This window comes from Argentina anserina, chromosome 6 (assembly GCF_933775445.1).
Source record: "Argentina anserina chromosome 6, drPotAnse1.1, whole genome shotgun sequence".
NCBI lineage: Eukaryota > Viridiplantae > Streptophyta > Magnoliopsida > Rosales > Rosaceae > Argentina > Argentina anserina.
The window spans coordinates 22,429,303-22,455,567 of record NC_065877.1 but is presented as its reverse complement, the minus strand read 5'-3'; the positions used below and the strand labels follow the sequence as shown (position 1 = coordinate 22,455,567).

Genomic DNA, 26,265 nt, shown 5'->3' with positions numbered 1-26,265 from the left:
ATCTTATCTCTCTTTTTCTCTCACTAGTTCACTCTCTTCTTCTTCTTCGAGTTTTCATTTCTTTTGAATTCTCCGGCGTACGGACAGCTTAGGGTTCCGGTAAGGATGGCGGTGCTGCTCTCGTACCTTGCCACGGAGATTGTGGTCCCCGTGTGCGCCGTCATCGGGATCTTGTTCTCGCTCGTGCAGTGGTACTTGGTGTCGCGCGTGAGAGTCACGCCCGACCGCAACGCGGCCCCCGGGGGAACCAACAACGCCAAGAAGAACGGCTTCAATGACTACCTCATTGAGGAGGAGGAAGGCCTCTCCGACCAGAACGTCGTCGCTAAGTGCGCCGAGATTCAGAATGCTATCTCCGAAGGTACTGTTCACTTCTTATATCCTGTTCTCGTTTTCTTAGATCTGGTGTTTGTTTTTGAGTTATGATGATTTTTTTTTGAGGTTGAAACTGTTCGAGAGTTTGAGTTTGGAGTTTAACTGTGGTTGTTCGCTTAGAAATGCTCGAGTTTGTTACCTTTGAAAAAGGAGAAAATCTAGAAAGGTGACGCTGGTTCAGTTAGATTCAGTTCATGTGTTATGCCAAAACGGTGTCGTTTGTCGGCGAATGACTTTACTATTAAAAATATGATGGACTTTTTCATTAATCTCTATGGTCCCTAATTATTGTGGCTCATGAACTAGGTCTTGTTCGAGATCTGGTTTTGGTGTTAGAGTTTGGTGTTGGATTCAATTTGTTGCATTATTCAGATCTAAATCTTGAGAAGATAGATCTGTGGTCGTTTGTTGTGATTGTGATAATTCCATATTAATCATTTTTGTCGTGTGTAAATTAGAGTGATTTGGCTGTGTGGGTATTATTGTGTATTATAATTAACTAATGTGCACGCACGTGTCACGTGATATTCGTGTGGCATCTGGTGGAGCATCTTTGAGTATAACCTAAGGTTATGTTGATATTTTTATTTTGTGGGCATAGTTTTCTGTCTGATTTGTCTGTATCTAAATCAAAGGTTTCTTTGTTTTTTATTTTTTATTTTTTAAAAGGGAGTATCTTTTATAAGGTTTTGGAATGATTCTGTTTGTTTCCTTAAAAAGAAGAGACATGAAATGTGAGCCTTTGAGCATAGGTTTATATTTGCTATTAACAGAGGTAGTCAAAGATTCACAGTACTGCTGGCAGTTATTACCAGCTGCTGGTATTACTTTGACAGCAGTCACAGTCAGTAATGACATATATATATATATATATATATATATATATATATATATATATATATATATACACACACACACACACACAGAGATATGATGTTGCCTTTAGCTGTTGAAGGATTTATAAGAGTTGCTGCTAAGCTTTGTTCAATTAATGAGATAGACATGAATCATTTAAATTTGTTCCCTGTCTTTGTTATCCTTAGCCGTTACACTTTATTCTATGCCACTTTGAAATCTGCTTTCATCATGGTGCCCTCAACTGTGAGGAGTTTAGCCTCCTTTAGTTAATTTTGTCCTTCACCACCTTTTTTTTTTCAATTTAAAATGTATTTATTGTTGTACAGGTGCAACGTCCTTCCTTTTCACCGAATACCAGTATGTTGGTGTCTTCATGGTTGTTTTTGCCGTCTTGATCTTTCTCTTCCTCGGGTCTGTGAAGAGCTTCAGCACAGAGAGTCAGCCGTGCACTTATGATGTGACAACCACCTGCAAGCCAGCACTTGCTACTGCACTCTTTAGCACTGTTGCATTCTTGCTTGGTGGCATCACCTCACTGCTGTCTGGTTTTCTTGGGATGAAAATTGCCACTTATGCCAATGCCAGGACGACATTGGAAGCAAGAAAAGGTGTGGGGAAGGCCTTTATTGTGGCCTTCAGGTCTGGCGCAGTCATGGGTTTTCTCCTTGCAGCCAATGGTCTTTTGGTACTTTACATTACCATCAATCTCTTTCAGCTGTACTATGGTGATGACTGGGAAGGTCTTTTTGAGGCAATTACTGGATATGGTCTTGGTGGATCAGCAATGGCTCTATTTGGGAGAGTAGGTGGCGGTATCTATACCAAGGCTGCTGATGTGGGTGCTGACCTTGTTGGAAAAATTGAAAGAAACATTCCTGAAGATGACCCAAGAAACCCAGCTGTAAGTGTTGTTAACTTGTCTTGAAACTGCCTTGAGACCAAATTATGGGGCTACGGTGATAATTTTTTTGTTTGGTTTAACCTTCAGGTGATTGCTGACAATGTTGGTGATAATGTTGGGGATATTGCTGGTATGGGATCTGATCTATTTGGCTCATATGCTGAATCATCTTGTGCTGCCCTAGTTGTTGCTTCCATTTCCTCATTTGGAATCAACCATGAGTTCACCGCTATGCTGTATCCCCTTCTCATCAGTTCTATGGGAATTCTTGTTTGTTTGATCACAACCTTGTTTGCCACTGATTTCTTTGAGATCAAGGCTGTTAAGGACATTGAACCAGCTTTGAAAAAGCAGCTTATCATCTCCACTGTTTTGATGACTATTGGAATTGCAATTGTTAGCTGGGTTGCTCTTCCAACTTCCTTCACAATTTACAATTTTGGGGTTCAAAAAGTTGTAAAGAACTGGTAAGATCTCTATAAGTTTTGTTATCAAATAAGAACCTGACTTGAGAATCAACCCATTGGTTCTGGCCGCAATTAACTAGATGTACTGTTTTGTAGGCAATTGTTCTTGTGTGTATCTGTTGGTCTTTGGGCTGGACTTATCATTGGGTTCGTCACTGAGTATTATACTAGCAATGCATACAGGTACTACAATATACTTGATGATACCTCTCTTCTTTTATTACTCCAAGTCCTCTATCCACTTAACAATTTCCTCTTTTGTTTACAGCCCTGTGCAAGATGTTGCTGATTCCTGTAGGACTGGTGCTGCCACCAATGTTATCTTTGGGCTTGCTTTGGGTTACAAATCAGTCATCATTCCAATTTTCGCCATCGCAGTCAGCATTTTTGTTAGTTTTAGCTTCGCTGCTATGTATGGCATTGCAGTGGCTGCTCTTGGTATGCTGAGCACCATCGCTACAGGGTTGGCAATTGATGCCTACGGGCCCATCAGTGACAATGCTGGAGGCATTGCTGAAATGGCTGGCATGAGCCATCGAATCCGTGAGAGAACTGATGCTCTTGATGCTGCTGGGAATACCACTGCTGCAATTGGAAAGGTAATTATTCTTTTGTATTGTCTCTATACTTGGGTTTGGAAGTAGCATTATGTCTCTTAGGGTTGTGCAAGCAGTGCTTCAGCAAAGAATATCCACTTTACTTGCCGTGTTCTGTTTGATCTCTCTTTAAATTTCAGAATAAGATAATAACTATTTGATTATATAAGTACACTTGTGTGGTTCCTAAAGTGGTTGCAAAGCTGTACACCCCTATTTTGCCGCTATTATCAGTGGCTGTAGAGAGTTGGAAGGGAAGTTAATGTATTTGTGTTTCTATTAAACGGTCTATTGTCTATTTTCCTCTAAAAGGGCAATCCTCAACTGCTTTTTGTCACAGCATTATAGCAACAGTGCCCCATGATAAAAATTTGTTCTTTTAGCTGCCTGTTATGTTTTATCTTCATCTCATGTGTAAGGTATTTTCAGCTTACCAATGAATTATTTGCTTTTCTGATTTCAGGGATTTGCTATTGGATCTGCTGCTCTAGTGTCTTTGGCCCTATTTGGTGCCTTTGTCAGTCGGGCTGCAATTTCGACAGTCGATGTCCTAACCCCAAAGGTCTTTATCGGATTGATTGTGGGTGCCATGCTTCCTTACTGGTTCTCTGCCATGACCATGAAGAGTGTGGGAAGTGCAGCTCTGAAAATGGTTGAGGAAGTTCGCAGGCAGTTCAATACCATTCCAGGACTCATGGAGGGTCTTGCCAAGCCGGACTATGCTACCTGTGTTAAGATCTCCACTGATGCATCCATCAAGGAGATGATTCCACCTGGTGCCCTTGTCATCCTTACACCCCTCATTGTTGGAACATTGTTTGGTGTGGAGACCCTCTCTGGTGTCCTTGCTGGTTCCCTTGTTTCTGGTGTCCAGGTAATTTTGAACATGCATATTCCAGGTTTCGTTTGATTGTATGATAATTTTTATTTGCCAACGAGATGTTAATCTGCAATTTATCCACACTTATCAGGTAGCAATATCTGCCTCTAACACTGGTGGTGCATGGGATAATGCCAAGAAGTACATTGAGGTAATCATTTTGTCTTTTAGGTTCTCTGGTTATTATCCCTTCAAAATTCAAACGTCATGCATCACTTGCTAATGGTTTTGTTTTGGGGTGATTTTAGGCTGGTGCTTCAGAGCATGCAAGGACTCTTGGCCCAAAGGGGTCCGACCCACACAAGGCTGCAGTGATTGGTGACACCATTGGAGACCCACTGAAGGACACTTCAGGACCATCACTCAACATCCTCATTAAGCTCATGGCTGTCGAGTCCCTTGTGTTTGCTCCCTTCTTTGCCACTCATGGCGGCCTGCTCTTCAAGCTCTTCTAAAGGAAAGGAGGCTAATGGGGACTTTCACGACTATTGGGCGAAGTGCTCTATATTTTGTTCTATTTTTGTTCTGCAAGGCAGAGTTATCATCAACATTTCCTTGTTGTACTAGTATCTCTATTCTCCCCCTCGTAGTTAGAATTTCAATTTGATATGAACTTTGAGAATTTAATGACGAAAATTAGCTTTCTCAAAATGAAATATCTGCATATGAAATGTTTTGGTTAAGCGAAATCAGATCTTTTGTGTCCTGCTTGTTTCCATAACACGGGCACGCTACATGCTCGGCTGATTTGCATCAAGAAAAGGTGCAAAGTAAGGGTAAATTACAGCTATCTGATTGCTTCAATGAGTGCGTTGTTGATCTGTTCGCTTAAGCTTGACAGGGCATGGTGAACCGTCACTGCCTGGCTTTGTGAAGTTTAAGGTTGGTTATGTTCTAAAGTCTAAAGTATGTGCTGGTATGCGAGGATCACAGAGTGGCCGTTTAAGACTTTGAGGATCACATATTTTACACAACTCTGTACATATTTTGTGAGCTTAATAGGTTTAAAACTTTTAAGGGTTCAAAACGATATGTTATTTGAATGTATCAACACAACATCCAATAATGTGGAAAAGAGAATGATACGGCATCACATATTTACAGTACAAGATTCTTAGTAATTAAGCATAAGGAAAGGACGATAAGAACAAATGCAGAGCAAACAGAGAAAAAGAGAGCAGAAACTAGGGGTGCTGATGGATTAATTATGGAATAAGGTTCGTAGCACTATCATCACAAAACATGATTCATTATGCAATTAAATCATGCGGTTTTTAGAAAATTTAAGAATCAAGTGACATCTGAACTACACAATGTGTGACGGAAGTTGGAGGGACACAGCAACCAATATATCAACTTCATGGCTATTCAAACACTGCTCCGACTACTCCAAATTAACTGGCCCAAAACGTTAACGTTTCTTCACGAACCCCCATGATCTCCGCGAGCAACACTCTGAAGTGGTTTTCTTATGCACTTTTATTACGTCCACCGATGAGGTAATCAAAACGTTCCCATTCCAGAGACTTCGTCGAAATACTATATTTGTTCATGTTCTTGCAGTCAAGAAATTGCAAGAGACCTGTTCCTGAATCACTTGCTTGATGAGTTTGACATCATCTGCACCCACCCAATATTCCAATGTTCGGTCCACAGTGTAAAAGACTCGTGGATTGGTCTTTCGTTTGTTTATGATAAAGTTAGAGTTGGTGATTCTCAGTTTAGGCCAATAGATGTGAGATGTTTTTAGAGATTTTCACAATGGAAGGGTGTCGGATGGTGGAAATGTCCTGCGAAGAGCACGATAAATACCTGAAAGGTTCACAATCTGTAGTTCAAAAAAGTCTCGTACCCATTTATATCAACAGGAGAAGACTCCAACGTAAACTGTGAAGAAGTTCATCCCGGAGTCTACGCCGGATTGATACTAAAGGATTTGAGACTTTGGTCAACTACATATTTGAAGGTACACATATTGGCCTCCAAAAGGTGATGAAGATAGGAAAGGTATGAAGAACAAACAAAGGGGGAGCATTGGAGACGTTTCCTAGTTGGACTAGGAAATAAGCACGACAATGCTCATTAAGGTTTGTCTTTGCCGATCTGATTATAGTGGGAGGTTAGTATATATTTGGGAATATGTTCTCAAATATATTTAGTGATTAAAAATTGTTATAGAAAAGTGATTTATAATAAAAGGTGTATTCCATATTCATATGGATTTTTTCCTTTTCTATATAAAGTTGTATTAGGAAGGGATTTGGGTTGATTGCCTAGTGGTTCTAGGGTTAAGAGGTGGGTTGCCTTATGGGATATAGGGTATATATAGGCAGTAGGTTTTTCTGTAGAAGATACACGTGGACATAAAAAAAGTGAAAACAAAATAGAAGAAATTCACATCAAAGAAAAGTTTTATGCTAGGAGATCTTAGTGACTTCATTTAAGACCTTAGTGACATCATCGACAAGCTTAGTGAAGTCGAAGTACGCATGATTATAACGATCATAGTGAGGTTGTATCGACAATTGAAATTAGGGGTGGGCATAAAAAACGGAAATCCTGATCCCATCCGAAGTATTTTACTTTTGAGAATAATATTATTATTGATTAAGGTGTAATAATTGTAATATCATTTATTCAATAAAAAAGTAAAATTCTTCTACATATTTCGCTGCTATTAATCGTTGTTGTTCTCAGCCGCGAATCTAGTGCATGGTTGAGGGGGGCTCAAGCCCACCCAAGAATTTCAAGAAATATTGCTAAGGATGGATGATATCACCACATATTGTAGTCTTGTAGCTTTGGTTTGTTGTTTTATTGAGCACCAAGCTCACCCAAATTTAATTCTCCCTCAAATGTAAATCTATGATCTAGTTTCTATTTACTTCATATCTATCTCTATTACATGTAGATGTTTTTATTTTACTCCATTGGTGTTTTTAGTCCTTACAAGAATAAATTTCTTATTTTGGTGTTCATTTTGATTAAGTTCTATGCTCAATTGAAAAAAAATTATGTTCATAATCGATGATTGAATATACATGTTAGATGTATTTTTATTTTCAAACCGATAAAGTATATATTTAGTATACTATAGTTAAATTTTTAACAAGCACTACATTTTTTGTATCACTATCAGTCATGAAAAAAATTCAAGTCCCCCCAGAGTATGATTTCTCGATCCACCACTGGTTGTTCTATCTTTTATTTTCAAAATTGTGACCCTGCCAGATGCCTATCATGCTCATCACACGACAATTCCACCATCTGACGCCCTTACCTTGCGAAGATGTCTATAAACTTCTCAGATCTATTGAACACAAAGCCACAATCACCAGTTCTAACGTTGTCATACACAAAAGGAAGACCAACGCACGAGTACTTCACCTATTTTTGGACATAATGGAACTGCATAACAGAAGCACTTCACGGTGTTGCTCACAGTCATTAGGGTCAGTGTAGAAGGAAATGCCGACGGTTTGGGCGAGTTTGGAGTAGTCGTACATGACAACCATGGCGGAAGTTTTGGCTCCTTGATGTTGACGATCCAGCATGCAATGTGGGGGACACAAGATAAACTGATGATGAGAGTCCTTTTGGATTGTGAAGATTTAAATTTTTTAAGGGTTACAGGTTCTGGAAGGGGTTCAGGTTTTCGAAATGTACGTAGTGGTGGGACGTACTGGTTGAGAGTTCAAGAGTGTGGCCGAGATGGAGTAGTTTGCGACATCTAGGTAGCCAAAGGTAGCTAGGTAATGTGCAAAGAAGAGATATTGGTTTCGAGTTGCCGGACATTTTGCAGCTCGAATGTTAAGGTGTTGGAGTTTAGGCAAAACCAGAAGGGATAGCAGTAATAGCACCCAAGTTTTGTGGGAAAGGTCGAGGATTTGTGGTGCAGAAAACCAGAAAGCAGAACAGAGTTGGTGACCCTGTTGCCGGAGAGTTCCAGAAAACTATGCCACTTTCTGGAATGGAGCTTGATTTCTGTGGTGGGTTTGGGACTTTGAGCAGTTAGGGATCGACTTGTTGCCTGTCTGACTTGTACAATCAGGATCAGAAGAAGCAAAGAAACTTAAAGAAGAAGAACGTGAATCTCATATTCTGTGAAATTAACTGGGTTTTCAAGCTTGGTTGTACAAGTCAGAAGAAGCAAAGAAACCTAAAGAACAAGAACGTGATATCTCTATTGTTGACCTATAGAGTGAAAAGGCTAGGGAGTTCCACTACCATATCAATGCAAGATGACCTTAAACAACTAAAACAAGCCTTCCTTTTTATTTCAACTTCTGTCATGGGGCATGTATTAATCGGAGAAATAATCGGTCGGGAATATAAAGCGTAAGACATTAATAAGTCATAATTACAGCGCCAAAAGAGATAATGGAAAACAAGAGATAGAACATATATATATATATATATATATATATATATATAATTTCTCAGCTGCGGACGTCTACACTGTCCATACGGTGCGGATTCGGCGATTTTGCCCACCGGCGACGCGCAATGACGGCACCGACCAACACAACTGCACTCCTCTTCTCCCAGCGCTCATGTCTGTGTCGGCCGAAGTTGCAACACCGGCCAGAATCTTGAAATCTTCGCATGGTGCCCAAAATTTTGAAATCGACATTCCGGCCGGTCCACGCCAAGGCTGCAGCTCCAGCCGATACAGACATGAGCGCTGGGAGGAGGGAAATGCGACTGTACTAGTTGACGCCGTCGTTGCGCGTCGTCGGTAGCCGAAATCGTCGAATCTGCACCGTGCGGACGGTGCAGACGTCCGCAGCCGAGAAGCTCTCTATATTATATATATATATATATATGGCCCTTCCACTAAGGGGTCTTTTTTTGGTATTTTAAAGAGATAGCTCACTTAACCAACTTCTTGATTACATTTCAACATCTCTACCGTTCAACATTTAGATTCTAATGTGTAGATCATCTATGTAAAATTTCAGCCAAATTGGAGGTGTTTAAGACATTCAAAATTGTGATTTAAACTTATAAACATGAACGGTTCAAGTTTAACAGATTTGGTACATCCATTGCTTTCACCAAGTTTGATACCTTAATGATCACCATTTTGGCTGAAATTTTATAGAGGTGATCTACATATTAGACCCTAAAAGTTGAACTGTGGAGATGTAAAAATGTAATCAAAAAGTTGATGAATGAGTTATCCCTTTTAAAGACAAAAAAAATAAAAAATCCATTAGTGGAATGACTCGATATATATAAAATGTAAATTTTCAGCCAAAATAGTGATCGTTAAGGTATCAAACTTGGTGAAAGCAATGGACGCACCAAATCTGTCAAACTTGAACCGTTCATACTTATAAGTTTAAATCTCAATTTTGAATGCCTTAAACACCTCCATTTTGGCTGGAATTTTACAGAGGTGATCTACACATTAGAATCTAAATGTTGAACGGTAGAGATGTGAAAATGTGATCAAGAAGTTGGCCAAATGAGCTATCTCTTTAAAATACCCAAAAAAGATCCATTAGTTGAAGGCTTTGATATATATATATATATACACACACATTACCAGTTTCTATCCAGAGTGGAGTTTCACTATGAAATTACAGAGTGAAGTTCTAATTTTGGCACACTTTTTCGGTCAAATTTTTTCGCCATAAGCGATTCAATATTTAGGTATGCTATTAAAGATCATCTCTACAAAATTTCATCGAATTCGGATATCGTTAAGGTATTAAAATTAGATTAAATCAATGAATTAATTAAAACTATTCAACGTGAACCGTTCGTGTAAATCTCAATTTTGAAATCTCAAACCATTGTCAAATTGGATGAAACTTTGTAGAGATGATCTTGAATAGCATACCTAAATATTGAATCACTTATGGTGAAAAAAATTGACCGAAAAGTGTGCCAAAATTGGAACTTCACTCTGTAATTTCAGAGTGAAGTTTCACTTTGGATAGAGACTATATATATATATATATATGTTTATGATGAGTAGCTTTTTCTTGCTACACGTCATACAACTAATGAATTTGATCATGTATCATTGGTATCAATATAACGTTTTACTCCTCTTATAAAAGAGGTCAATGATTGTTATTAATCAAGTGATTTTTACTATTTAACAATAACTAAAATTACATAGATTAGTAGTAACGATTGCGAGAGTGATGACATAAATGTAGAAGGTGCTCTAATGGAAAGAGCTAGCTTATCTTAGAACCCATTAACGTACGTGACAACGTACAATGCTTAAGTGTCACTCAGTGACTCACCTAAGACTCTTTGCATGTGTCGTGTTGTTAACACCTCCCCTTGAACGGGGGAATTGGCTAAATCTCCTCTGATTCCGGTCGCCGAACCAGTGATCGGTAATCTGGTAACGTCGGGAGTCATAACAGCTAGCAAGGTAGCAACACCATTGATGACGCCCAAGGTGGCATGCCTGAACAATAGATGTCTCTTATGTTGGTTCACATTCCTACACTGAAGGAAGAACCCATCACTTCTCCCAATGCGTCTATAAAATGTCCATGTATACCACCATAAAAATATAACGTATTCCTAAATTCTTAACTCTCGAACTTAAATTCCATTACAGATTCTAACTTAAAGTTTTAGATGGTCAAAGGTCGGCGCACCGTTGGTCCTTTAACTTTGACACGTGTTGTGTGCAGGTCTCACTGAGCTGACACACACTGAATAAAATGCTACGAGAAGATAGGTCTCCCAAATGTAGCACTCGTAACACGTGTATGTCACTTACCTAACTGTGTTAAATCTTAAAATCTCATCCTTGAGAACTAAAATCCAATTTGGCCCCTAGATTTTCATAGATTATGAGTTTAAATTATGAAATAAGATGATTTGGGTGTTTGGTGAAAAGAAAATTGTAAGTGATTATAAGTGAATCTCACACACCCCAATACAAATTCTAAAAGCTAGGTTTTGGTGTTTCTGATTATAGAAGTAAAGATTATTCTTACCTTATTACCCTCATCTTATTTCCCTTAAATCACACATGCACGAGTGCACGACCTCGACTCACACTGAAAAGCGATCACGTTAAAGCTCTAGACCTTTGGATCTCTAAGGTCTCAATCCATCACATGCTTTTTTGGTAAGGCTATATTGTTATTTGTGTCATAGTGTTGTTCAAATGAATTATGTTTGTTCATTATCTATTTGCAATGTTTAAGTAAGATGTACAAGTTCGTATTAGCTATCTTCTTTTTAATTAACGTAAAAGCCTTTCACATCTCAAAGATACTAATAGATGTATATATGTAGAACACATGCACATACTTGTAAGATATATGAAGAGTAAACTTCTAAGGTAATCAATGTTATTGTTTCAAATATATATACACAAGTAATACTATTTAATTTTATGTCACTTTTAGTCTTTATCTAAAATTACCACACTTCTATACTAATATTCACTAAACACTTCAATTGATTATTTTCTCAACACAGCTGCAATTGATTATTTTACAACTCACCTGAAGCTGATTGTGAAAAACTTACATCGATAAACTCGCCCATAAGCAGTTAATTAAGTGTTGCATGAAAGAAAATGAATGCTTTGAGTCCCACATGATAAGGTACCCAAAACATTTTCAACCCAGGTTCACTTTCTAATTGTGATTGATCCACGTAATCATAGGATAAGGTGAGGATACAAAACACGGCTGATATATAAGAACTCAATTGAAAGATTCCCAAGTAATATGATTTAGTTTACAGTCTTCAAAACTGATGTAATAAATTTTTGGATGTTTCAGAATGAAATAATTGTGTATTATTGAATGATATGGAGGCCTATATATAGGCATTACAAAACTACAATCTTGTAGGATTCAGAGTCATAATCTATTACAGAGATGCTAATATATCTCCTAACAGGAATCCTATTAGGCTAAGACACACATAAATGTATAAAAGTAATTTTCCCGGAACACTCTCCCTTGTGTCTCATGCCTAGGTTACATAGTGCACACATCATTGCCTCGGTAAAAACCTTGTCAAGCAAAATAAAAAACCTCTTGGGTAAAAACAAAAGCTTGATCGAAGGGAAAAAGAGCACAACGCACCGTCTACATTTGATAGCATCATGTGAGGTAGACTCCCCCTGAATTCTACGAAACATCTCCTCTTGATAGTGTCATAATCATGAAGTACAAAGAACAACGTATACAACGTTCATTACATGCTTCTCAAACGTAGTCTTGGGCTAATGATTAATCATTAGTCTAGCTACACATCCTTAGATCATTCATGCTATACTTAGCCAAACTTAGATCTTAGGAAACAAGATTGCATAACAACTCAAAACAAGAGTTTGCAATGAAAATCAGATTCTCGGGTAAAATGACTTTCACTCACTTAAATGGCCATAACTTCTTCGTCAAAATAGGTATTAGCGAACCGTAAAATTTTCTGGAAAGTAGACACCCGTGGCTTTCCAATGACATAAAGTTCACAACCTAATACGATCGGAGTGGTTCACAGTGCTCTGTCGAAGTTGACTGACTTGCAAATTTCCGGATAGGACTGTCATATTTTCCTAAAACGGCCATAACTCACCCAATATGATAGCTATGAATAAATGGTTGGTGTCCCTGGAAAGTAGATACATGGACCTTTATAACGGTACCAATTTCACCATATTTCATCGATCGAGCTGTCTTGTAGGTCTCGTTGAAGTTGACCTACGAAACTGGACAAATTCTGATTTGTCACATTCAATGTGTCTTTCGCTAAAAGAATGGGGGAATTGACCAATGAAGGACTGATTTTGGTCCGAAGCAGAACCATACGCATCATTTATGCTACAAGTGTCGACTGCTACACCAAGGCATATGTTGATGTTGCTGGAGCTGCTGGCGGCGTTGGTGTAGATAGGATTTGTGTTGGTTCACTAAGTGTAGAACTAAACCCATATCAAGGGAGCAATGCAAGTCCAATGACAATGCATAGGCGCCGAGTTAATCACGTCATAATGAAAACAATAGTGTCCCAACAATACTTACATATATGAATCTATAGCTCATTGAATCTCTTCATCATCTATACTTAGACGGAATATATAATCAAGAATTAGCTTTCATATAAACACATATGGGTATGAGTTCTTGCAACCGATTGTACTACGTTCTCTCGAACGTCGAAATCTAATTTACATAAGCTCTCTGTGGTCTGGAGGCATTTAAAGTCCCTCGGACACTCTCATATATGCGTCAAGATCCTTTTACAGATATTCTATGACCACTATCATATGCTGCAAATCAATTTTCATGGACACTACTACTGATCAAGTAGCGGAAATCAATTATGTCCATAACGAGAGAATATAACTCACCGTAGTCAATACTAGGATAATAAGACAATATTTGCGCCATAAGTCCTGGATATATCGCATGACTTCATCTTTCTCATTACACTTACGAAACGACCAACATAACAAGTCTAGTTCAGCCTGTATTGATTCTTTCCACTTCGGTCAAGTTGCTCATCGTTGATACTTTACTACAGAATAAGAGCATAAGCGAATACATCATCAATCATGGGAGATCAATCCATTAAACACACGCGGGTGCTGTATACGATCAATTTGTGAGAATTTTTTTCTTCTCTAACATCAACAAAAGGAGTCTGTAGCGTCCCACAGAAACTTAGTTGATACACATGTTTAGAGAATATCTCTTGATGATGGACGAAATACTTGTGCCTACGCACTTCGCTTTTTTCTGGTTTTGATTCCAGAGAATAATGGTCTCCCCCTCATCTAAGTAGGAGCCAAGACCGAAGCTATGACCCTTACTAGTCCATCTTTGCGTTTGTCGCCCTTGTTTTGTGGTGCAATACCACGGACGCCGATAACACCACAGCGTACGATGGTGCCATCGCCGACTTCCTTCCCAATGTTAGGGATGGTGCCAACGGTGCTAAGACCATGTCATATGAAATTATTTCATATTCTGAGAGTTAAAACCTTACCGGCACATCACAACATTTATGTGCGATCTCGTCACTTTCGCAATATCGGTAAAGTCATTGAGCATCGAATCTTTGACTTTCTGGAGGTAGATAATGCGTTGTAAATTTGCTTATTTTGAGTAGTGCGGGATCTTAATGAGACATAGTGCCACACCACGTCAATTCCTGGCGTTAAAACCGGAATGAGAGGATTCCATATCTCCCCCTAACGACGGGAAGTATTGTCTCATCAAAGTGACCGTCTGCTAATATCGTAGAATAGAGATCAACGGTTGTAGATTGGAAATAGCGGACAAGTGTTGGTGATTCAGAAATCATAACCAACCAGAATACTTAACCATTTCAAGTAGGCCCATTGAGATAACTACAATAGAGGCACATAAACAACTTTAACCAAATAGGCGTTTAATGAAAAGAATGTTGGGATCGTATCCAGTAACCATCTGGTATGCACTAAACGCTTGACAAGTTGTGGGTGTAAAACGAATAAGTGTCGCTGCATGCAACATCATTACATATCTCCATGGAGTGAATGAACATGAGGAATAATATGTTCAACGACGATCCCAGTAGATATGCAAAACGAAATCATCAAAAAACCGTGGAGGTGAACTCTCCAACGGTATCCAATCAAATAGATTTGAGAGGAGAGGAAGAGTGGTGAGCCATTAGTATGATGATCATAGCTAAAAACTTAGCAAATGCAGCGTTCCTTGTGGAAAGCAAAGCGACGTGTGACCAACGCGTCGATGCTCTTAACCTATACCATAAAAATACCGGAAAATGTCCGCATTCGGTTGGATAGGGTCCACTAATGTCACCTTAAATACTTCATAAGAATGAAATGTTTTCGGTTGGAGCCTTAGCAAATAAGGACTTCCTTGAAATATAGCAAAAGAACAAGCTTTGCAAAATGAGCGATGGGCATCAAAGATTCTTATGGAGGCAATAGAAAACACGGGAGGCATCACAAGCTCCTGTCAAAACCGAGGAGACAGCAAAACCAAACCCATGATTCAAAGAATCTTGAGTTACATAAAGCTATTGCTGCAGGCAAGCAAAGCTATGTCTGCAGGCTATTAAAGCTATTGTTAATGAAATCTGACAGATTTATTCCTCTCCATTCTTAACACAAATATCAAGATGAAAATCCATCATTGGCATGTATGGCCTTTAAAACTTAGCAAGGCACGAAGATATAGAACACAATCTCCGCACGAGATCCGTAAAACAACTACTTGCGCCGTAGGACAGTGTGGGTGGTTACGCAATTAGCAAGACACTCGATTTCACGGCGGGACATGCTCAAAATAAAATTAAGAGAGTCAAAAACACGGTGAACTTCTTTAGACAATACGTAATAGGATATTGTAAGAGGGGGGATTGAAACAAATGTGCAATCTCATCGAGTGTATCACATGGTAATAGAACTACATTCTTCAATTTAAAAGTTGGAAAAACATGGTATTGGGGTATTGGAGCAGTTGAATACCAAACAATTAGGGTGGAAAACCCTCTATTTGGTGCGGGTGGTCACCAATAATAATAAAACCGTTTGAGTTATGAAACGACTTGGAGAAAACCGGAAAATTAACCGGAAAAACCATGTCAAAAGAACTCAAAACCGGGTGAAATTTGGACTGGAAAATGTGGCAGTAAAAACTGCGGGAAATATGACGACAAACGACGAAAAAATCGTCAGAAAAACTCGCCGGAAACCACCGGCGGCGGCCAGAACTTTAGGTCTGACAGGGGACGCCGGTAGGAACCAGATGGCGGTGTCGGAAACACCGAAAAATGGCCGTAAGGCAGTGAATACGCCGACAAAATGCCAGAAAATGTTCCGGAACGCCGGAACAGTAACTGGGGAAAACGATGTCAATTTTGACGTTTTGAGGTCCGTTTTCCAGATTTTAATGTCCAAATTCAAAATGTAGTACTATTGGAGTCCCATGTAACCCAAAAACGGCCAATTTAAAAACCACGTGAGTTGCAAACGTTAACCATTCATGCTAAGTCAAGGCAAATAAAATTATCACGAGATCATCTTGTATATATATGTTCAAAAGCAGCAACTTTAAGAAAAACATACTTGTTGGTCTGCCAAATAGACCGCATATAATTAAATTGCTCTGCAAATTGATCGTCATGCATGAAGTTGCTTGATGAATTCCTTTTCGATCTTCGTCCAATGACATAAAAATCTTGGGAGGATACGATCGAAATTGTATGTAGATGACAAAAGTATCGTCCATCTCATCATGAATGTCATCACCATAGTACGATGAGCAATGATTTTACCTATACGAGCACGTGAAATATCGTTAGAAATAAAAACGTGCCAATGAACATTTAAATAATAAAATAGGAAAAAAGAAAAGAAAATATAGTATGAAGCCCAAAGGGCTATTGTGCTCGGCATGCCATAGGCCCAAAATGGTAGAGAAAACGGGAGTAGCTTCTCTTGAGCGAAGAGTTTGCTTGTGAAGTTCGCGTTTCTTGCGTAGATATGCAGGAGGAGTAATTTTGAATGCTTTTATGCGGGGACTTGCGAGGCAAAAAGATGTTTTTGCGGAGCGAATGCGGAGGAGACCCTGCGGGGCTGGGTGCAGGGGCTGCGTGCGGGCGTGCAGGGGCTGCGATGCGGCGGCGAGCATGAGGTGCGCCGGAGAGGAGATGCCGGAGGCCGGAATCGACGGTGGCTGGTGGAGGAGAAGAGAGAGAAAAAATTTCTAAGGCTCTAAAAGTTTAGGGTTTTAGGGCAAAGTGCATGATAACGTGTTTCAGGATGAAATAATTGTGTATTATTGAATGATATGGGAGCCTATATATAGGCATTACAAAACCACAATCATGTAGGATTTATAGTCCTAATCTATTACAGAGATACTAATCTATCTCCTAACAGGAAACCTATTAGGCTAAGACACACATAAATGTATAATAGTAATTCTCCCGGAACATTGGAGACTTAATTAAGGACCTAAAAAGACTGGAAAATTGAAACCGTTGCTTTTTTTTTAATACCACATTTGACTATTACAGAAAACAACCTTATGAGCTAAAATCTCACAAACATTCACGAATCACGATACATGAGTCCATGAAACCCAAGCAGATGACTAAGAACAAAAAGTAATTAAATAGGTCGAGCAAACCTTGATAGCTATCAAGACTGGCATTCCAGCATATTACCACAGAAAATCTCAATGCCGTCATTGGAAACAATTTAGAGCAATTATGGTTGAACCATGCACCCACTTCTGATTTAAAATCTTAACATCAGATTAAAATAACTATGGTCTTTTGTCGATTCCACTACAATTTTCAGCATATAGTTTCCTATGGCTAAAACTAGATTCATTTGAAATGGGTAGTCGAGTGAAACACATTGTACAAAACTATGCTACTACCAATGATGAGATTAGTCCGTTTTCTGTTGTCCTTCCTTTTGTCTCTCCCTCCGGCCCAACCCAAATTCCCAAAACCATCATCACTCAAAGCTACAACCGCGACGCACCGAATCACAACCCACAACAAACACCATCCGACGGTCCCTGGCCTTCTTCCACATCCCCTTCATCACCCTCAGCTTTCATTTTGGGCCTTCTCTTCTCTCTCCTCTTTGCTCGCTCACAGTGTGAATTGGGAGCTGAAACCTAAAATGCTGGGCCGACTCGCCGCCACTCGGCTCCAAGAGATCCGCCGAGTCTTCACTCAGGTATAACTCGTCCTCCTTTTCTTCTTCTTCTTTCCCCCGAATCAAATCACATTCGCAATCTCGCAGATTTCTGATTCGAATTTCTCCGCAGCCGTCGTCTGTTCGATCCTTGTCCACTGCGCTCAACTACGTGAGTTCCAATCATTTCTGGCTCTCTGTTTGATTTAATTGAACGGATTGGATTGATTGAATGAGGTTTTGAAACGTTTTGGGCAGCATATTAACTCGCCGGACAACAATCCAGAGCAACCATGGGAGTTCAGCGAGTCTAACCAAGCTAAGGTAATCGCTTTTTCACTCGTTTGTTTCTGTTGAATTGGAATGTTTTCTTAGTAAATGTGGTAAATGCTTGATGAATTGGTTAAGAAAGATGTTACGAAAAGATAGTTGGATTGTCGTTGCGTTTATAATAGTATTCAGTTTAATGTTGATAGATAGATAATGCGCTGTGGTTGTGTTCATAGAATTTTGCACTTTAGATGCATTATACTGCATTTGCAACAGTCTTTGTAGTTATTTTTCGGGGTTGCAAGTTTGAATCTTTGCTCGTAGGGTATGCGAAACTAATGTCATTCATAGGTTGACTAGGAATTTATATTAGGAATAATGATGCTCGTTTTAGTGGACATTTATGGCCTTGCATCTAAATTAGGTTGATTCAATTGTATTATTTTTTACAGGGGTTATATCGACCAATTTTATCGTTTCTTCTATTGATCGATGATTTTCATGATATTTTCTGTATGCATCTCTGACCTACATGATCTCATGCAGCACTTGGCATATGTAAAATGTTCTTTTTGTTTTGTTTTGTATCCATGTGTAGGTGAAAGAGATACTTTCTCATTATCCGTCCAACTACAAGCAATCTGCAGTGATTCCACTGCTGGATCTTGCCCAACAGCAACATGGAGGATGGCTCCCTGTTTCAGCAATGAATGCAGTATGTTTCCATGAATGCTTAATTTAGTGAATGTTAGCTTATATTTATATTTTGTACATGTCAGCCAAACATCTAGGCAAGTCTCTGCATCTCCCTGGTGAATGTAGATGCATAAAAATAGTTATCTTTGTTTAACACTTAAACTGTTGTATCACCCCTCAACTTACTTTTAATTTCCTTGTCCATTAAATGAAGTTTTAAAAGTTAAAACCTTTTATGCTGCGCAATTGATTATGGTTTACTTCCAGAATACAGAAAAAAGTTATGTTAAGAAATACGAGCATAGTAGTGCAATCAGTACTGAAGAAGTCAATGAGCAAAAAATTATGGGAAGGCTCGGCCAAATAGGAATTTTACGTTTTTTTCTTTGTTATTGATGCTTTGGATGTAAAAATGATTGAAGACTTTGTTATTGCAGCAGTACATGTTACACATAGTTCCCAAACTAAAGTTGTCTTTATTACTTTGTTTTGATCACATAAGCTTGCGTCATGAGCTAGTGGTGTGTTCACTAGCTCTTCTGTTGTGTAGATTCGTTGATAGATTTTTATCGATCTTTTTTGTGAAAATGTGTAAAATGGCAATATAAGGATGGCCATGAGCGGATTTCAAATGTTACTGTATCTAGACTTGGCTAGGTTACACATCAAATGTGTTAAAGGGATCCATGAAAAATGAAAGAAAAAAACCTCAAAGGAGTTTCTCATGTTTGACCATGTTAGTTCCCAAACAAGCTGATAATGTTCAAATCCTTATCTCAAGTGATTAAATAGGCGGGCTGGTTTGAAAATTGTATTTCTCAGTAACTGATTGTACAAATCTGAATTATTTGTAATTAAGTACTAAATCTAAATATGAAACGTTTTGGTACAGTGGATTGTTTATTGAGTTCTAATCGTCATACCAACATAAATTACAAAATATTTACTATTCAAATATATATATAAAATTGAAACAAAGCCTATATATGCTGAGAAGCATTAAAAAATTATGTTTACTTTTTAACATATATTCAGTTTTCCACCCATTGGTTCAGGTTGGTTGCTGGTCCAACCATAGTTTTGCACTTACTTCATTTCCAAATTCAAAAAAAAAAAAAAAAAACTTTCCTGACAGCATAAACCATGAAAGGTTCACTATCCAAAATGTACACAGCTATGCGATTTAGTTAAGGATATAACTACGTGATGAGGCTGAGAGATTTTATCCCTTGAAATGTTTTATTGTGTAATATACCAACTTTTCTGTATAGAAATGTTCAAAAACTCAGATTGTTTGGATTGGTCTAACTCGAAATTCTCTTTCTTCTTTTGCATTACATAGATGTGATACTGACTTTTACTCAAAATGGAATTGTCATTATTCTGTAAAATGTTTTACCCCAGCTCAATGCAATTAAAGCTCCTTGTTGTGCTGATTAAAGTTCTACTTAAGTTCATGCTGCTGGATGAAATGGTATAATGCTTGGGAATGCAGTAGTCTATATGAATATTGTTTTGATAATTTTCTTATGGATCATATAGGTAGCGAAGGTTATAGAAGTTGCTCCTATACGTGTATATGAAGTTGCAACATTTTATTCAATGTTCAACCGGGCAAAGGTAGGAGCAAGTGTAAATTTAGTTCATATTTCATTTTGTTTCAATTCGTAAATTTTAGTACCCATACATTTTGTTTTTATTGGTTTTAGGTTGGCCAATATCATCTGTTGGTATGTGGGACAACACCCTGTATGATTCGTGGCTCACGAGATATTGAATCTGCTCTACTGAAACACCTAGGAGTTAAACGCAATGGTGAGTCTTACATGATATATTTGAATCTTCTTTTCCTTGTATAGCTCTATGAATTTGGAAGAACAATAGTATATGTAAAGTTACTTTGTTTATTTGCCAATGTACAGAAGTAACCAAGGATGGATTATTCTCTGTTGGGGAAATGGAATGCATGGTGAGCTGTTTCCTTCGACTATTGAGTGACCTGAACATTCAACTTGTAGCTATTCAGTAATATTGGTTTTGGTTGGTTCATGCTGGAATGGAATGCTGCTGAAAATTAAAGATTAAATAAAAAAAATGGAGGAGGCTGGTGGTCCCATGATAGTTATACTTAACATGTGGTGATAAAGTTTGTAAACAGAGTGGTAGAAAAATTAAATTTCAGTGTCTGATGGATATAAAACTTCATAGCAAGATGGTAGTCACCATTCTGCTATTTTATCTATTCATTCGTTCACCACTTGCTGTATGTGATCTTTGATCCTATCCTTTGACCATTTTTTCTTGTGCATCTGTTTGTGAAAATGTGTTGCATTCCATTTTGCATAATTTAGACATGACGTGACTCAAGTTGTTGGTTGTCTGCAGGGTTGCTGTGTGAATGCTCCTATGATTACAGTGGCAGATTACTCAAATGGATCGGAGGGATATACTTATAATTATTATGTGGGTCTTGATTTCTCCATTATTTCTCTGTATCATTGTGCATAGACACATTGAATTGAATTTATATAATATCTACTATGCCAATTTCAGGAAGATGTTACTCCAGAAAAAGTTGTGGAAATAGTTGAAAAGTTACGAAAGGGTGAAAAGCCTCCGGTAAGGAAACTGCCCAATAATTCTTGGGATTTATCCCTTTTTTCTTGTATGTGCAATATTTAAAACTGTATAACTGTAGGGAAGATACACGAATACATCTCAAACCTCTCATTCAAGGTATCTTCATAGATTGCTCACCTTGCTGCTACTTGGTATAATTTTTTTTTTGGACATTTTCAGGCCGGCACTCAAAATCCTAAGCGCATGAAGTGTGGACCAGAAGGTGGAAATACTACGTTGCTCGGTGAGCCAAAACCTCCTCCATGCCGGGATCTTGATGCATGCTAAGACTATGATTTATGTTTATAATAATGCAAATCTTGGAGCTTTCAGGCTTCCATTTGCTCTGGGCACTTGTTGCATTGTACGCATATACTTGAACTGTTCTGTGTATTCGAGTGGCAGTATAACTTCTGCCAGTGATGTATTTTTGTATGCATCCATCTTTCATTATGTTGTCGGTTAAGCTATACAGTTCTACAAATGGTTCATGGGCTTGCCACATTTTTTCTTCACGTCTGAAAGCTTCCCTTTGTATTGTTAACGTCAAGAGACCTGTTACAAGCCGATTTCCAATGTTGAGAAAGGTTTCTAGGCCCAAACCACAACAAGTATTGTTGTACAGTTGCAAAATTGCAATGAGTAATATTAAAAGATCTGATCATTGTAGCATGGAAAATAAAATTCTGGGCATGCATTCTTACATTACATGAAGACTGTTATTTAAGTCTGGAAAGGACAGTGCTTCTAAGCACTTACAAGTACTGTTTCCCATCTTGGTTTAATTCAATGTGATGATCCTTGTGCTTGTATAATGGCACTGAATTGGTGCACTGGCAACTGGAGTCAGTCATGGAGCAAAAGCACTGGATGCGATGTTCCTTGTTACTGAAGCAATCAGATATAACGAATGTCGGGATATTGCCTCTGGTTTTCGTTTGTTCTAAACCAACCCTAGTATGATAGCGCCGAATTAAGTGGTGCTCTGCTCATAGCCCCTGTGCATAACATTGGTTTTGATATTTCCTCTAGGTATTACACACTGACTATTGACAGAAATTGAAGCCACATGTTCTTTCAGCAAATCACATTAAAAGTTTTGATAAAATTATCAACTGAACAAGATGAACGTGATCATCATCAACGGCAGATAAACACCAAAGAGGGAGATGAGGAAATGATTTGAGAATCAACCAAAACAACAAGATCCTCATCGTCACTTCCCAAGACCAAACAATGTCAGTTTATCCAGTCCATCGATATTGACAAGGTAAGGCCCTTCTCTTTATATTTTCCCAAAGGCCAAAAAAATTCGTATCTGAGCCTCTAACCAGTTACTTTTTCTCGGCTCAGCTGTGTAGAAGAAGAAGAAGAAGAATTCTGGTTACCCTTTTTTATCTTCATGCATTTAATGCTGTTTGCTTCTCGAGATTTAGTTTGTTGGCTTCTGTCATATGAGAACTGTGGATTCTATGTTTAGTCTTCTCTTTTTCTCCTTGTGTAGTGAGTTAAGAAGTGTTGATTTACGTATTGGTTTCTGGCTTATATGCGTACATCTTGATGGGTTCTTATTGGTTTGTTTGTAGTGACAAGCAATGGGGAGTACCTCGTCGATGCTAACTCAGTATGACATTGAAGAAGTACAGGAACACTGCCACAATCTATGTGGGTTTATCTTCTTTTTTGGCTTGTTTAACGTTTTTTTTTCCAGTTATTTTGTTTTAAAGTTGTTAGTTAGTAATGCAATTTGAAATTGATCTGATTTTGCTTTCGAAATCAGTTTCCCAGCAAGAAATTGTATCCTTGTATAAAAGATTTTGTCAGCTTGATCGGAATGCTAAGGGTTTCATCTCAGCTGACGAATTCTTATCGGTACCTGAGTTAGCTACGAATCCAATCTCTCAGGTAGTCCACTATGTCAAGTTGTTTGAACCAGAATTGACTATGAGTATACTTTTACTTTATCTCTGATTGGTAATGCAATTTTGTTTTGAGTAACTTATGCTGTGTAATCTGTGTTATGTTCTATTCTTTAGAGGCTTCTTAAGATGGTGGAAGGTTTGAACTTTAAGGACTTTGTGGCTTTCTTGTCAGTGTTTAGTGCTAGAGCTACGATGCAGCAGAAAATTGAATGTACATCTTTTGATCATGTCAAGTTTATGTTTAATACTATACTGCTTCTTGTGAAATCTATTCGATCTAATTTAGATCTATAAGTTTGGTAGCATGCTCTAGCAAGCAATTATATACCGACCGAAGAACATTGTTTTGTTTTTCAGGTATTTTCAAGGTGTATGATTCAGACCGCAATGGAAAGGTGTCTTTCAATGATATATTAGAAGTACTCCGGGATTTGTCTGGTTCATTTATGTCTGACGAGCAAAGAGAGGTAAAACCCAATCAAAACTCTCTCTCTCTCTCTCTCTCTCTCTCTCTCTCTATATATATATATATATATATATATATATATATATATATATATATATATCAAAAATTAAGGGTTTTAATTGAAACATGACTAACTGGAGTCTAGTACTTCAAGCTATATAAAGTTCTGCTGAAGTTCATCTTCTCAGTTTTGTTCAAGATACCAGCTGGTGAATTAGAATTTTGCAGTGTTACGATCTAGTTTTTCAATGAGATGAAATTGAGCATTGTTTGTGTAGGAATATCGTAAAGAGGTTGGGAACATGCTCAATTGATATATTTTTCTATGTTTAATTTCAACAATATTGCTTGACATGCTTATCACACTCCTCTGATAGTCTTGGTGCTTCTCTACAAGTCAATGAAAATATATCTAATAAGGAGCTTGTGGATACTGAAGTATTTGACAAACATAATATAATATCAGTCAGAAATTCTATTACAAAGGATTTATAGGAGGTATGAAATATCAAGTGGATAATATATGATGGATATCTTCACATTTTAGTACCATTTTTCACACTGGGAAAGTATATATAATTTTTCTCATTACGTATATTCCTCCATAAAATGGACCCATGCATCATATATGCTATAGCCCTATTCTTGAAAGATGATTATCTCCCATGCTTTGTTGTGTTTAGATCACTTTGCAGCAGTGCATGATGTGTCTTGTGTGCACCTGTTAACCTATTCTGTTTGCCTTGGATTTCGCAGCAATTCTTAACTATATTGCATTCTGCCCTTTGTTCTCTTTGGTCTTTCATATGCAGAAAGTATTGATCCAAGTCTTACAAGAATCAGGATATTCAAGGGGATATTCTTTGACATTAGATGACTTCAGCAAGGTATCTTACACTGTTCTACCATGTAGTTCACGTCACCTGTATTTGGCTTGTAGAGTTTAGATATCTTACAAGAACTTACATTAAACAACAAGAAATGCTCTAAATTGATAACCATTGTGTCTATCATCTTTCTTATTTCTATTCCGTTTTTAAACACCAAGCAAAATAAACATAATTCAACTCTGGAGACTTCTCCACCCATTCTTGCTGTGTTAGCATTGGTTGTTTTATGCAGAATAATGTGATAATTGATGGCTTATGTAAACTTAGTTATTTCTGAGATTTAGTAATATTATACTAGTATGAGGAGTCATTCTCAAAAAAAAAAAAAAAGACTAGTATGAAGAGCCTAGTTGGAAGCCGTGCGAGATGTTTCAACATCATCTAGTTGCATTAGCAGTTAACAGTACACTGTTCAGCAGGCCAAAAATAGAAAGAAAGAAAGAGAAGAGTTTAGTTCACATCATTGCCTTATCTAAACAAGTTATCTTCTCAGCCATTATTCTGTAGTCTGTACCCTAAACTATCCATTAAGGCAGTTTTGAAATTATCCATTGCACTTGCAGTAGCTGATGAAGCAGCATAATACAGAAGCATATGTTACTATGAGAAATATTTCCAGTCATCACCTTGCTATTTGAGGCTAAGTACTTGCTGTAATGCATACACATTCATATCGATCAGAAGAATGACATATATGACATATATGATGCATGATAAACCCTTCTTTTTTCTTTTTGATGAATTCGGAGGTTTGGTAAAGATTACCTTATTAAAGTGATTTGTGTTTTCATTTGATTTTTGTTCTCCTACTCAAATCTTTAGGTTTATTCAAAATCCTGTGTAAATATTATTGTTTCCACCAGATATATTAGATAGAGAAAAGGAGTTCCAAATAAGGCATCAAAATTGAGTGATCGAGGCTCCGTAGTGTGAATTTCTCTAGAATGTATAGGAGGTCAATTGAACAGAACTTAGGAGATTGTAGGTCATCCAATTTTACATGTATACAACCACATATACCAATGAAACCTCCCTTCTAGACATGACACTTCTACTTGCACGTCCATTATAGTCTGCAGTTCTTTATGCTTTTCATGATCCTGAGGGATTCAAGGTCAATAATAACTATCAATGGTCTTTTTTATGACTTTTTTTTGCATTAATTCAAAATAGGCATCTGAAAAGTTTCATACGGCTCTGTATCTACGCAGGTTCTTGGCGGTCATGGCCTTAAAATGGAGGTCGAGGTGCCAATCGATTAAGTTCAGCTGGTCTTTTCTTAGGTAATTTAGCTTGGTTTCACCCCCCCCCCCGGCGGGCATCTGGTGAAGACGAAACTCGGAAGTGGAGGAACATCCATGTGTAGAACCAATTAGATGAGATACTTTCTCCATGTGTATCTATGCTTCTCTGTGCTCTTGTTATTTCCCAATATAAAAATATATATATATAACGAGCAAGCAGCGTACACGAGTATACACTTACTGTATATACTGTATATTAACTAACTTTTATCTTAGATATCGAAAAAATCTATCTTTTATCTTTCACAGTTTTTTCTCTTAAATGTTCTTTTATCCAAGGAGAATCAGTTATAGATTTTCTAGTCGCCTTTATTGATCCACTAGTAGCAGATATAGCTCCACATCCAGCTAGCCC

At 38.0% G+C, this 26,265-nt stretch overlaps 3 protein-coding genes across 4 annotated transcripts; all 3 read left to right on the top strand.

Annotated features, from left to right (window-relative positions):
- LOC126797579 (pyrophosphate-energized vacuolar membrane proton pump) lies at positions 1 to 4,760 on the top strand. Its single transcript, XM_050524231.1, has 8 exons — positions 1 to 361; positions 1,560 to 2,134; positions 2,222 to 2,601; positions 2,698 to 2,784; positions 2,870 to 3,200; positions 3,661 to 4,071; positions 4,169 to 4,228; positions 4,326 to 4,760. The coding sequence occupies exons 1-8, from the start codon at positions 106 to 108 to the stop codon at positions 4,530 to 4,532; spliced, it is 2,307 nt and encodes a 768-aa protein (XP_050380188.1). The 5' UTR covers positions 1 to 105; the 3' UTR covers positions 4,533 to 4,760.
- A 12,869-nt stretch (positions 4,761 to 17,629) lies between these two features.
- Positions 17,630 to 21,843, top strand: LOC126798437 (NADH dehydrogenase [ubiquinone] flavoprotein 2, mitochondrial). Its single transcript, XM_050525403.1, has 10 exons — positions 17,630 to 17,785; positions 17,877 to 17,915; positions 18,002 to 18,067; positions 18,612 to 18,728; positions 20,252 to 20,329; positions 20,419 to 20,524; positions 20,632 to 20,678; positions 21,095 to 21,172; positions 21,263 to 21,328; positions 21,509 to 21,843. Exons 1-10 carry the CDS (start codon positions 17,729 to 17,731, stop codon positions 21,614 to 21,616), a joined length of 762 nt encoding a protein of 253 aa, XP_050381360.1. The 5' UTR covers positions 17,630 to 17,728; the 3' UTR covers positions 21,617 to 21,843.
- Positions 21,844 to 22,463: 620 nt separating this feature from the next.
- LOC126799640 (uncharacterized) lies at positions 22,464 to 25,918 on the top strand. 2 transcript variants are annotated; one of them, XM_050526879.1, is made up of 7 exons: positions 22,464 to 22,598; positions 22,915 to 22,993; positions 23,109 to 23,233; positions 23,365 to 23,461; positions 23,608 to 23,717; positions 24,529 to 24,603; positions 25,818 to 25,918. In XM_050526879.1, the coding sequence occupies exons 2-7, from the start codon at positions 22,924 to 22,926 to the stop codon at positions 25,866 to 25,868; spliced, it is 528 nt and encodes a 175-aa protein (XP_050382836.1). In that variant the 5' UTR covers positions 22,464 to 22,598; positions 22,915 to 22,923; the 3' UTR covers positions 25,869 to 25,918. The 2 variants fall into 2 exon arrangements, with proteins under 2 accessions (XP_050382836.1, XP_050382837.1); XM_050526880.1 differs by lacking the exon at positions 22,464 to 22,598 and adding an exon at positions 22,674 to 22,711.
- Positions 25,919 to 26,265: the final 347 nt, after the last annotated feature.

Excerpts from the sequence above, each read along its gene's own strand:
- LOC126797579 (XM_050524231.1), top strand. The coding sequence starts at position 106 with ATGGCGGTGCTGCTCTCGTACCTTGCCACGGAGATTGTGGTCCCCGTG. Across the intron at positions 3,201-3,660 it reads CCACTGCTGCAATTGGAAAG|GGATTTGCTATTGGATCTGC; the intron begins GTAATTATTCTT and ends TTCTGATTTCAG. Across the intron at positions 4,072-4,168 it reads CCCTTGTTTCTGGTGTCCAG|GTAGCAATATCTGCCTCTAA; the intron begins GTAATTTTGAAC and ends CACACTTATCAG.
- LOC126798437 (XM_050525403.1), top strand. The coding sequence starts at position 17,729 with ATGCTGGGCCGACTCGCCGCCACTCGGCTCCAAGAGATCCGCCGAGTC. Across the intron at positions 20,330-20,418 it reads CAATGTTCAACCGGGCAAAG|GTTGGCCAATATCATCTGTT; the intron begins GTAGGAGCAAGT and ends TATTGGTTTTAG. Across the intron at positions 21,329-21,508 it reads GAAAGGGTGAAAAGCCTCCG|GCCGGCACTCAAAATCCTAA; the intron begins GTAAGGAAACTG and ends GGACATTTTCAG.
- LOC126799640 (XM_050526879.1), top strand. The coding sequence starts at position 22,924 with ATGGGGAGTACCTCGTCGATGCTAACTCAGTATGACATTGAAGAAGTA. Across the intron at positions 23,718-24,528 it reads TGTCTGACGAGCAAAGAGAG|AAAGTATTGATCCAAGTCTT; the intron begins GTAAAACCCAAT and ends TTTCATATGCAG. Across the intron at positions 24,604-25,817 it reads CATTAGATGACTTCAGCAAG|GTTCTTGGCGGTCATGGCCT; the intron begins GTATCTTACACT and ends GTATCTACGCAG.